This window comes from Mus pahari, chromosome 2 (assembly GCF_900095145.1).
Source record: "Mus pahari chromosome 2, PAHARI_EIJ_v1.1, whole genome shotgun sequence".
NCBI lineage: Eukaryota > Metazoa > Chordata > Mammalia > Rodentia > Muridae > Mus > Mus pahari.
Window position 1 is genome coordinate 62,705,556 of NC_034591.1, and position 13,403 is coordinate 62,718,958.

At 38.0% G+C, this 13,403-nt stretch overlaps 1 protein-coding gene across 2 annotated transcripts in view; it reads right to left on the bottom strand.

The window, feature by feature from the left end:
• The window catches only part of Tpk1 (thiamin pyrophosphokinase 1), a 320,733-nt gene that overhangs the window by 261,767 nt on the left and 45,563 nt on the right, over window positions 1-13,403 (bottom strand). The window contains exon 3 of one of the 2 annotated variants that reach the window (XM_021189978.1): window positions 8,938-9,009. The exons of the other annotated variant lie outside the window; for it this stretch is intronic. Within the exon in view, the coding sequence (XP_021045637.1) occupies window positions 8,938-9,009 (72 nt within the window). The remainder of the gene's footprint in view (window positions 1-8,937; window positions 9,010-13,403) is intronic. 2 annotated transcript variants of the gene reach the window in all.

Consider the following 13,403-nt stretch of genomic DNA (forward strand, 5'->3'; position numbering starts at 1 on the left):
GGAAGAAAGAAAGAAAGAAAGAAAGAAAGAAAGAAAGAAAGAAAGAAAGAAAGAAAGAAAGAAAGAAAGAAAGAAAGAAAGAAAGAAAGAAATATTGATTTTCTGTAAGTTCTGTAACTCTAAAGAACCATGACTAATACCGGCATGGTGGGGGGGGGGGGGTGGTAATCATGCCATGGCACTATATGGTGGTCAGAGCTGTAGGAACTGGTTCTCTCCTTCAGCAATATGATTCTCAGGGACAGAACAAAGGTCTTTAAGTTTGGCAGCAAGTACCCTTATTCTCTGAGACATCTCTCAAAACCTTTCCTGATTTTTCAAAATTTTAACTAAAATATAATTACAATGTTTCCCCTCTTTCTACTCCTTCCCTTGTTCACCCTCTTCTGCCTCCAAATTTTATGGCCTCTGTCTCTTTAACCATTGATATATATGTGTGTGTGTGTATGTGTGTGTGTTTATGTATATATATGTGTATGTGTGTTTGTTCAGTGTTTCTTGCCTGTATATGTTTCTACAGATCCCCAGACAGTAACAAGGCTGCTAAGCAGACTTCTCCACACAGGTCACCTCTGTTCCTCATACAAGGAGAGGAAACACAAGTTTTTGGCTCAGAACAGATGTTTCAAATAGAATTTGTTCAAGTTGTTATGACTTCAAGTTATTATATTGCTCAAATGTGGCAGATAAGTCAGAGGCTACGAGTAGTTTCTAATGGCTTCTGACTTGTAATATTTTATTATTTTCCACTGTATTTCTACCTCTCTTCACAAAACAGACTTGTTATCCTAAGGGAACACTTACTTTTCAATATTACAAAATACTCTGTGTATAATCTGCCACTTTTTTGGCTTACAGACTTTTCTGGTCTTCTAAACAAGTCCTCACCCATATAATTCTAGCAAAATCCTAATGTGAAATGTCCACTAGAATACAGAAGGCAAAAGAAGGCACTACGACAGGCAGCATGCCAGGACTCCGAACTCCACTACAGAACAGCTGTTCCCTTCCATGCAGTATAATAAAATAAAGAACTCAACATCACACTGGTGGGTTTTTGTTTTTCTTTCTTTCTTTTCATTTTGAAACATCACTTTTGATTTCCTTGAAATTTATTATCAGGAATGGCATTTCTGCCTCTAGCAGTTTTCTAACGGACTCTTGATCTGTGTGCGTATCACATAGTTCTCTATCCCCAAAGACCCTCATAGAACTCCAGCAGTCCATAGGCACCATTACACAACACTGCTTGCATACAGGGCCTTATTTCTCACTTTGGGTCCCATTTGCCTTAGGGATTACAAATGCTCATTGGTAGAGCTTTCCTTTCCCTTCAGGGGCCTGCCCCAGTCTTTAAAACGAACAGTACTTAGAGAAATATAGAGTTGAAATAAGGCCAAAAATTGGTAATCTCTGGTTTTGTAACACTCTCTGACTAGTTACTGCTAATAAAATAAGCACTAGTTTCTTTTCCCATACCATTTTGTGTTAATAAACACTGGTTTCTTTTCTTCCTGGCTCAAGGGCTGGCCAAGAAGGGCTTGGAACTCATTAACTCTTCATGAACCAGAGAGAAAAGAAAAGAAAATCATTTAAACAGAGAAGCACAGATGTACACATACTTGCACTTGCACATGCACGCGCGCACACGTGCATGCACACACACACACACACACACACACACACACACACACACACTGACTGGTTCAGCATGACCACCTGTCTCATCAACTCTACAAGTGGTCATCTATACTTACATACATATGCATATACCCACATACATATGTATGTACATTTATACAGACAAACACATACATAAAAACATTTGATGGATAGGGCTGAGCCCCAAACGTCTTCTCTGGCTTTCTTATACCTTATTAGATAAACGTTCTTTAGAAAATTACCTCATAAATAAAATTTTTACAAAAAAGGGGAGTTACAGAAGGATGTTGATATTAAGTTCAAAGCAGTATTTCATTCTATAAGCTAAGTTCAAAGCAACAGGTTCACACAGCCTCACTTTAACATAGTGCACACCTGTGGCTTCATTCTTGGCTCAGACATAGAATGAATATTTTCCTTGATCACAATTTCTATTCCTGTTTTTAGTGTAATTGTGGAAGCCCACTGTATTCCTTGTCATGCAGCCTTTATAGAATATTCTGAGAGGATTAGGCACATTTCATTCATGATTCTAACTTTATTATGTCTTTCTGGCAAAACAACTAAAACCATCTCTTAAAACTTCCTTCCTATAATTATTTGAATCAAATCAGGAATTCTATAAAATCATTAATTCATCTAAACAGAGTTAATTCATGAAAGTTTTACATATTGAACAGCAGAAAATTTGCTTAACAGGGTGGGCTGATGCCCAAGAATCATTGGGCTATGTAGTAGTGACACGAAAAAGCATATTAGCAGCTTGAAGCAATTCAGGTTTTATCCATCATAGCCATGCAAAATAGTGAGCTTTCTCCAGAAAACTCATTTGCCTGCCTTTAGTCTTTTTAGATGACTTCTGACACTTTTCTGCCTCTCAAACTCCCTTTAAAGCATCCTGGCCAATTCAGTGGTATAAAATCCCAAGTGTGCTGTAAATCCTTAGGTACTGATTCCAGAGGCTGCCAGTCTGCAAATCCCTTCAAGAAAAGGATCTTGTGCTTCTGCCTGTGCAATCCCAGATCTGCAAGAATCACGGTTCATTTGTTTAGTAATTTAATAAGCATTTTGAATGAGCACTAAATCACAGCAGACCATTAGACAAGAGGCTTTAGGTCTCTGTAATGGCAGGCTCCTAAGGACATTTCCTTTTCTTGGAATATTTTGGTTACTTGTTAAATCAAGAAGATAAATTTTCTCAGAATTAAGTTTCTTTAATTAAGAATTTAATGCTTATAATGAATGTCTCTTACACTCTTCAACAGAAAGTGTATCCTTAGCAAAAAATATTTCAAACAAGAATGTTCTAATTAAAGTAAACTAAAGTCACTCTTTGATCTGATAATTAAAACAATAAATATTAAGAAGAGGGAAGTACACAAAAACAGTAACAATGGGCATTTCTATCTAGCTTCTTCAATCAATCACACTATGGAAAAATAAACAGCTTTGTTCTTCTGTACCAAGTATTTCATTTCATGAAGCACTAGAATTTCTCATGTTCCAAGACATATCATAAAGAAGTAATTGCTTACTACAATGTTAAAGAGAATGAAGATTTGATCATTAGATATTAAGGATGATCTGCAATTTAATCATCAATTTTTGTATGCAGATTAGATAAAGAAAGTATTCATAAAAGAAAGAGGATATATCAAATATAACATTATCATGTTATTTTCTCAGGTGTAAAAGATGGGTAAGAACTGGAGTTCCATGGAATTTTAGTTGTGTTATCATCTAAACTTACCAAGGCCATTATCATAGCAGCTAATAAGAGCTGTATTTAAAATAATAATTATAAAATAAAATAATGTCCTCCTAAATTCGAAACCACTATTTCTTAAAGTGTACCAAAACAGTCTTATTTAATGAATAAATAAATAACTCAACAAACAAATCAGTTAGAAGTCCAAATTTGTGATCTCCACTCCATACTTGCTGTGTCCAAAATACTATACTAGGACAACAGGGTAGATTTGTGTCACTTACTGCATAAATATTTCCAAAAATGAGAAAAGAGTCTTTAACCTTGATATGTTAAATCTCATAAGGGAGCATGCCATTGTTAAGAAAGACTAGAAAACAATACACCATGCTTTCATGCCTACTGCTGTTGTTGTAATGAGCATCTCATTGTTAAGAAAGACTAGAAAACACTACACTATGCTTTAATGCCTACTGCTGTTGTTGTAATGCCCTCGGAAATATAATCCACATACACAAAACAACACACATAAGCATATAATCCATGGTTTAAGAAATTCACAAAATTGGGCAACAATCATAAAATTGACTTGCGAACATTTTATCAATACGAGATTAACTTCAATAAGTCTCTGACTCCCAACCCCAAAGCAGTAAGCTTGCGTGGATGTATTTCCTAGCTCTGTAAATTCTACAGTTTGGAGCATTTCATTTTAATTAAGTTGTAAGAGTTGTCTTTTGTGCCTTGATCCCATCACTTAGATCACTATATTCAAGGTTCAATAAATTTATAACATACCAGTGCCTCATTCTTTGTTGTAACTGAGTAATATTGTTATGGATGTTCATATGTACATGTTCTCTCATTTCTCTTGTACTTGAATCTAGGAATACAAATGGGCTAAGTGATAACTCTGAGGAAGGTTCAAGTGGCTTTCAAAAGTTATTCCACCACTGACATTCCTGTCAGCAGTGTGTCTGACTTGTGATTTCTCCACAATCTACCAACTCTTATTCTCCACAGAATTTAGTGGGTATGACTTGGTATCTTACTGCTGTGCCGACTTCTATGGTGGTGAGCATTTTTTCACAGGCATGTGCATGTTGTCCATTTTTTAAAAATGTATCCCTTCTTGCTTTTAATATTAAACTGTAAGAGTTTTCCATATGCATGTTGTGTTCATCTGTGGTAGTTTGAATGAAATGGGTCACTTCTGTTCATATTTGAATACTTGGTCCCAGTTGATAGAAATGCTTGGGAAGGATTACTAGGTCTTCCCTTGTGGGAGGCGACATATCACTAGAACTAAGCTCTGAGGTTTCAACAGCCCATTCCATTCCAGTTAGGTGTTCCCACTCTCACTTGTGCTCTCTCGCTCTTCCTCCATCCCTCCTTCCCTCCCTCCCTCCCTCCCTCTCTCCCCCATGGTTCCTGTTTCAAGATGTGAGCTCTTAACTACCTTCTATTGTTCCAGAGCTGTGCTTCCCTACCTGCTGCAATGTTCCCTGCCAACATGGTCATGAACTCACATCTGAAACTTTAAGTACTCAGTGAACTCTTTCTTCTATAAATTGCCTAGATCACTGTGTCTTTAAAGTAATAGAAAAGTAACTAAGACTTTTGTCTCACTCAGATACAAAGTTTCCAAATATTTGTTCTGCTATGTGAGTTATCTTTACACTTTCTTGATAGTAACCTCTGAAACAGTACAATTTTAATATATTTTCCTTTTAATATTTTTTATTTCTTTAAAATTTGAAAATTTCATATACACGTGAGTACATTAAACTTGTATCTTGATTCTTCTGTCCTTATTATACATATGTACATATCTTTAGGCTGACCACCGGGCCTGTATAATCTATCAGGAAACTTGTCCCTGGAGAAAACTGATTCTTGTTGCTCAGTGGTCATTAAATGTGTATTTGCTCGTTACATGTTGGGGACATATGCCACAGCACACATGTAGAGCTCTGAGGACAATTCTGAGGAAACAGTTCTTTCATAGCATCCTCCTTTTTTTCCTAAACAAATAAAAAAAAAAAATCAACATTTCTAATTATATATTTGTTCCCTAAAAATAAAATCAGCTTTTAAATTACTATAAAATTCTAAGCATATTTTTATTAAGGTAATATTCTTGGCCTATAGATTTACATGGTTTAAGCTTTACTATGTTAATATAATATTGCAGAGCTATGATACAGAACCAAGATGTGGTAGCAGTTAAATTAAGTGTAAAATACTGTTTGGAATAGGTAGGTAGTCGAATAAAAAAACAATGATGATTATGGACACCATGCCTGTATTATTTAACTATACCATTGCAGTGAGAGTCAGAAATGCAAAGATACACAAAAGCAAGGAATACACATGCACACAAAGATATACACACAAAGAAGCAGACAGGTGGCATGAGGCAGGTGTGCATGAGGAAAAGAGCTAAGTAACAGAGAAAAACTCTCTTTCATAGCCCACCATATGCAACATGCAGTGCGGAGTTCTGATATAAAGAACTCAGAGACTGACCCTTCAGAAAGTGCCTAGTTGTGCACATCTGAACCAAAAAAGAAGCCCTGCTACCTGCTCCCCCTCCCGTGGATAAGCGTCCCAACTGAGAGAGAGTGGGATCGGTTGTGAGGCAGCTACCAGAGAAGTTCTTCTGAGAGATACCCAGACTGATCCCAGAGCTCCCCTGATGACAACAAAGCCTGAAAAAAAAGATGCACCAGGACAGAAGAAGGTCAGGGGTCAGAACACCTTTGAAGAGACTCAGAATGAAGAAAGGTAAGACTGCTGCTATCCAAAATAAGGTCTCATTGGCACGGAAACAGCTGTGGCAATGGTCCAAGGATACCACAGTGCCCACTAAAGTGGGCTAGGATCAATATGTAACAATAAAGAAAAAAATGGCCGTGATTTTGCCAGGAAGTTAGCCTGGCAGTGGTTGAAGGTAGAAAGAAATGGACAAAATGATATAACTATATTTTATTTTTTTTAATTAAAAGCATGCACAGGGCCTGCATGGGTTTAAGCCAGATAGGGTCCAAGCACTGAGAGGGGCATGCAGACATGAGCCAAGAAGCTATATCCAATCGGTATCTGCTCACAAAGTAAAAATAAACTTTTGCCAACAGAACTTCACTACATAGGTTAGCCACAGTTAACCACACGTCCAGCAGTAGATGGCGAACACAACATAAACTGCATGGTATTTCTATATACTTTTAGTCTCATGTTGCTTTGTTTGGTCATTTCTATTTCTTTACCTACATATTTATTTTTAATTGCCAGATTAAATGAAATCTACAAAATACTGAGACAAGTAGGTACTTCTAAAAACATTCATCAAAACTTCATGAACTATAAAAAAAAATTCATTTTTAAAAAATCTAAAAAGTCTTAATATTCTCTAACTCTTTTATAGGGGGAGTTAATTTTTGATTGGTTAAATAAAGACAGCAGAAGCCAATCACTGGGCAAAAAGAGAGGCAGGATTTCAGGGCAGGGCAGAAAGAGGAATGGGAGGATTGGGAATTAGACCAGACAGGGGGCAGAGAGGAACTACATGTAGGTTTCTCAGGACACCAGTAGTTTGTGGCCTCTGCAGGCAATGAGGATGGGACAGTTTTAAAATTTAGTCTCCAGTGTTTTCCTTTCACAGAGCTAACGGGTGAGACCAGGTTGTTGTTGGAGGTAGCACAAGGTAGTCGGTGGAGCACAAGCGGTGCCAACAGGAAGTTGAGCCAGCAGAGGAGTGACCTTGGAGCAAGGAGACCAAGCAAGGGGAAGCGTGCTCCAAAAAATTACACACAGCTGATAATGTCCAACATGGTAGGTGAAAATCCACTATCTAGGATTCTCAGATGGATTCAGGTGCAGTAAAACAGGTCTGAAAGGAAGGGAGAGGGGGTTCTCCATGGGAGGAGTCCCGTGGTGATTCAAGCATGGGAATCTTAAACACAGGATAGACTCAGCTTACAAGCTCTGAGTTCCCCTGCTCTGGAAAACCACAGGATAGTGGCTCTAGGAGCCAAGTAAAAGCCGCCTGCTTCCTACAAGTAGGCAATCATAGGATAGAATTATAAGTTTGGTTTAATTTTTCTTAAAGATAGAAGAGTATTTTACCAGACCCATTTGGGGAATCTTCCCCACTGATAGGAATTGATACAAGAGTTTGGGCCTAGAGGTGCTGGGACCCCTGCTATAGGCAGAAAGACTATAGCCTCCGAGAAAACATACAGGGAGATTTATGAAAATAAAATGTTCTAGGTAAAAAAGGGGGTCTTACAGGATTACTCATATTCTTTGGACATGGGCTCCACCGGAATTTTGAGTTAAATATCTTGACATGACAGATTAGAAAAAGCCTAAAAATAAGCTCATACGGTGTTTGTTTTGTTTACTTCATTTGTTTTGAATGAAAATGGGTATGATTTTGAGTTTTGTGGGTACTATTATTCCTCTGGGAGAGAGGTCAAGATTAACACCTTCTGGTTACTAATGAAGGGACATTCTAACTTGGGAGAAAGGCTTTATGTTTGTGTTTATAGAAAAGACTATAAGGTTCTAGAGTTGTATGGATCAGATATGACAGAGGAAGACCCCCTGAAGAACTAGAAAAATTCAAGAGAACCAAACAGGAAAGGTAAAGATTATTTGTACCATCCTTCACATGGGTATTTAAACTAAATTTCATAAATATTATCAACTAAATCTTTAAAGAACAGATATAAAATATTTTCAAAATAGTCTTTCTCTAAATTTCTCTAAAATGAATTTAGGAGGTATATAATGGAAGCTTTGGGCACGGCATAGTTAATTGTAAGATTTGTGCAATGCAACAAATTTTCCATGTTTCCATGTTCTGCCTTACTTTAACAGTTCCATGTACTGCTTCCCACCTAGATCACTGTTGTCACAAGGCTTTACAACCACAGAAGTGATTGTACAAAAGCTACGGGAACAAGGGATCTATGGTGACAGGGACAGCAGCCTAGAGCCATTACAAACTAGCTGAGCTACCAGGCTATGGTGCTCTATCCTCCCCTTCCTCTATGTTAACCTACATTCTGAAGGCCCCTCACATTAACATTAACCTCTACTATGCTGCCTTCATCTGCAGGAAAAGCAACATAGACATGAAGAATACAAATTCAGCCCTTTACTGCATCAGCAGAACTCTTGGCTGCCTTTCCTTTCAGATTTGTAAAGGTACCTGAGTCTTACAGTGCTCAGACACCAGAAAGCCAAGAATTATATTATAAATACACAACAACATACATACTTTCATTTTTTTCATCCATACTTTCAATTTTTTTATAAACAAGTTTTCATTTTCCTGTAGGAGTTTTCATTTTCTGAGTAGCTGTTTTATGTTAGACATGAAGCTATTGACATCTTGTTCACCATAAAAAAACAAAAAATAAAAATAAAATCCCATAAAATGAGACACTTTGGCTAGCTCACAGAATACACTGCAAACTAGGACATTTTCTGTTTCAGTTAGGTTCGAAGGCACATAGGTTCCTCAGTACCAAAGACAATTAAATGTTAATGAAGATTACCTTTCTTCCAAAGATGGCGAAAACGTGTATCCAAAGGCTGGTTAAGAACCACAAGGCAGTATTTCAAGTTTCCTAAAGAAAAGGGAAAAGATAAAACACACACTTAGAGGAACTGAGCCCCACCCATCGTCTGGGTCTGTATCTTAAGCTCCATGTACATAGAGCTAGACTGCAATAGCAGTTACTCTCATATACCTTCCTTTTTAAAGAGATCATGTCAATGGGACTCGCTTTGTTCAGAACGTCTCTCTCACATCATTTCTCTAAGAAAAGTATCATGAAAGTAGTTTATAGTAAAAGAAAACTGTTATGCATAATATGAAATGTGAATTCTCAACCTTAAAATTTTTCTTTTTTTTATTAGATATTCTCTTCATTTACATTTCAAATGCTATCCCCTTTGCTGATTTCCTCTCCAAAATTCCCTATACCCTCCACCTGCCCTGTTCCCCAACCCACCCACTCCTGCTTCCTGGCTTTGGCATTCCCCTGTACTGGGGCATATAATCTTAGCAAGACCAAGGGCCTCTCCTCCCATTGACCTTAAAAATTTTCTACTACTGCTATGATGGAGTCCCAAGCAGCTGGTTTTAGAAACTCTACCATTTTTGAAACCTGGTGGTATGATAAACAGGTAATAAATATATCACATTCATTCCTACTCCCTCTTGTTAATAGTTTTCACTACATCCCACCCTACTTTTAACTTTCTAATATAAAACCACATTCTCACAAACCCTACAAGTATGTTTATGACTCCTTCAAACAACACTCTACAAAGTCATGGTGAATGTTATTTTCTGAATTGTTTTGTAAGGGAAAACAAGCCAAGTTCAAGAAGAAACAAGTTTCTGAAGCTGGGATGGGACTCAGAAATGAATCGCCTCTGAACTTCCTATGGCAAACTATACATAATACAACAAAAATGCAACGAGGCTGTTAGGAATCTGCCATCTCAGTTCAAGCACTCCTCAGTTACAGAAACTAAATGATTGCTTGGTGATAAGAAAAACCATGCTGTAAGCCTTTGCACTACTAGAAACAGAAAAAGATAAGTTAATGAAATGTGATGTCTTCGTGTACAACAAATCTTATTACTACATGCATGCACTGGGATCCAAAGAAGAGTAAGTTTACAGGTTATGTGTGCAAGAAGATGTTGATAATATTAGAACTGCATTCAATAATATATGAGGAATGCCACATACCAGATGCCATGAATTTGAAAGAAAGGAAGTTGTGGGATATGGAAGGATTTAGGGAGAGGACCAGGAAGGAGGAAACAATGGAATAATACTATAATCTCAAAAAAAAAAAATTTAAAGTGAAAAACAGGACAGTATCCTAATGATATAGGATATTAACAATCATCTTACAAACTTTAACAGTAACATTTAATATGTCATTGAAATTGAACTTGAGGTACTTATGAAGTATATGGTACAAGAATGAGTTGAAATGTTGAGTGGTTAAGAACGCTTGCTACTTTTGCAAAGAACCTGATTTCAGTTCCCAGCATCTGCTAAGGTGGCTTACAACTACTTCAAATAATGACATTATTTTAATTTAGTAATTTCTTTTAAAATTTTATTTGTTTAGTTGAGTAGCTATTCATTTATTTATATTGTAGAGTGTGGTGTCTGGCCAGAGGATAATTTGAGGGAGTCAGGATGTTCTGGGCATGTAGGTCCCTAGGACTGAACTCAGGCCACGGGGCTTGGCCACAAGTGCCCTTACACACTGAGCCATTTGCTGGCCCAATAACACTATTTATAAGACCTATTTCATTGTTTTATTTTAACTCCTGTTTTTCTCAATATTTTATATACATATTTAAAATTATTTTTAAATTAAAATACAACCAAATGTGGTGGCACAAAGCTTTAATTTCAGCACTAAGCACACAGATACGGAGGAGCTCTGTGAGTTCAAAGGCAGTCTCTTCTACATAGTAAAAACCAAGCTTGCCAGAAGCACCTAGTGAGACCTGTCTGAAAGTCAAAAACAAAGATAACAACTGTGGACCAGTGCTGAAAGAACTGTCCTCATTGGGGCTGGAGAGAAGGTTCAGCAATGAGGAACACTTGCTACCCTTAAACAGGGCCAGAGGTCACTTCCCAGCACCAGCATGGAAGTTCATTAACTGTCCCTAATTCCAATTACAGGGACTCTAATGACCTCAGTGAACAAAATATGCATACACATAAAATGTAAAAAGGAAGATATATGAGAACGCAGACTTTAATTGTAATTTTGGTGGCAGGTGGCAAGGAAACGTCCAAGGTAAATCAACCACTTAGGTGTAGCATCAAACTTTTGAGGCTTAAACCAAGCAATCAAATTATACTGACAGATGAAAACAGAAACATATGAGAGGCGGAGAAGGGAGGGATGGGCGGGGGCAGTAAAAGTATATTTTATTCGCCTGATGTATTTGTCATCTCTGAGACTTACTACCTCTGTTTGCTAACTTAGGCCTACTCCTAGAAGCTTCTAACCTTCATATAATCTTATCTAAATCTAGAATGTTTTCAACCTCAGACATTCTGCTGAATAAGCTCACCCTTTCTAGCTCTTTCTTGCTTCTGGCTGCCTGGTCAGCTCATCTGTTCTGGCTCAAAGCTCCTCCAAAGCTGACTTATTCAGATTGGCTTCTTTCAGATTCTAACTGAATTGTACTGCTTGGCCTTACCCTAACTTTGACAATATGTTGTAATCTCGTGGCTCCTTCTCATTCTCTAGCTTCCGCTGTCTTCACCTGTGTCTACCTTGCGCTCTCTCTGGTCTGTCTCTCTACAAGGGTCCCAATAAGACTGCCCAGGCTCTGTGCTACTCTTCCTTAAGTAGCTTGTCAAAGTGGCTAATTATTCTAAAGACCTACTGTCTGAGAGAATAAATTACATGTAGATGAAGCACAACTATGAAAACCTCTGAACACATATTCTATATCAAAGTCTATTAAAATAATTGAATTAATAATAGACTATAAAGCGGACACCCCACGGTCCCTAGTGGACTGCCCACACTATCTTAGGATCACTGGTGAGTGGAACACAACATCTGCTCCAATCCAATTGCACAGGACCTGAGACAGCACTAGGGAAGCAGAGAACCAACCTGACCAGGGCACAAGTCCCTTCCAATCGGCGCTAGTACCAGATCACCTAGCGCGCAGAGTCTGTGGACACCACCATGGTCCCTAGAGGACTGCCCATGCGATCTTAGAATCACTGGTGAGTGGAACACAACATCTGCTCCAATCCAATTGTGACAGGCCTGTGACAGCAGGAACAAAGACACCAGAACCTTTCCTGACCAGAGGCTCCGGTTCCTTTTAGTCAGTTCTGGTTTACCTTGGTTTGAAAAGACCAGACAGCTTCATGGTCCTCAAAGGAGACACCACTTCCAGACACTGTAACACACCCACGATCTTAGGACAACAGGATCCCAGGATAACAGGAGCTGGATCACACCAGTATTTGAGGTGCTCAGAGGAGCTTGACTGCCAAGAACTCTGACACACCCAGAATCTCAGGTTGACAGGATCCCACAAAGGATCTCAGAGAAAGCTGGACTCTGAAAAGTCCTGAATCAACTGGGATTATAGGAAGGACAGGCTCCAATTACATATGTTGAGGGCAGCAAGCACTTGAGATAATCAGATGGCAGGAGCAAAGCATAAGAACAGAAGCAACAGAAACCAAGGTTACTTGGCATCATCAGAACCAAACTCTCCCACCATAGCAAGTGCTGGATACACCATCACACCAGAAAAGCAAGACATGGATCTAAAGTCACTTCTAGTGATGATGATGGAGGACTTTAAGAAGAAAATACAGGAAAACACAGGTAAACAGCTAGAAGCCTATAAAGTGGAAACACAAAAATCCCTTAGAGAGTTACAGGAAAACACTACCAAACAAGTGATGGAATTGAACAAAAACATACCAAAAAATGGAAGTAGAAACAATAAAGAAAACCCAAAGGGAGACAACTCTGGAGATAGAAACCCTAGGAAAGAAATCAGGAACCAGAGATGCAAGCAAACATCAGCAACAGAATACAAGAGATGGAAGAAAGAATCTCAGGTGCAGAAGATTCCATAGAAAACATGGACACAACCATCAAAGAAAATGCAAAATGAAAAAAAGATCCTAACTCAAAACATTCAGGAAATCCAGGACACAATGAGAAGACCAAACCTATGGATAATAAGAGTAGATGAGAATGAAGATTATCAACTTAAAGGGACAGCAAATATCTTCAACAAAATTATAGAAGAAAACTTCCCATACCTAAAGAAAGAGATGCCCATGAACATTCAAGAAGCCTACATAACTCCAAATAGACTGGACAAGAAAAGAAATTCCGTCCAACACATAATAATCAGAACAACAAATGCACTAAGTAAATACAGGATATTAAAAGCACTAAAGGGAAAAGGTCAAGTAACATATAAAGGCAGG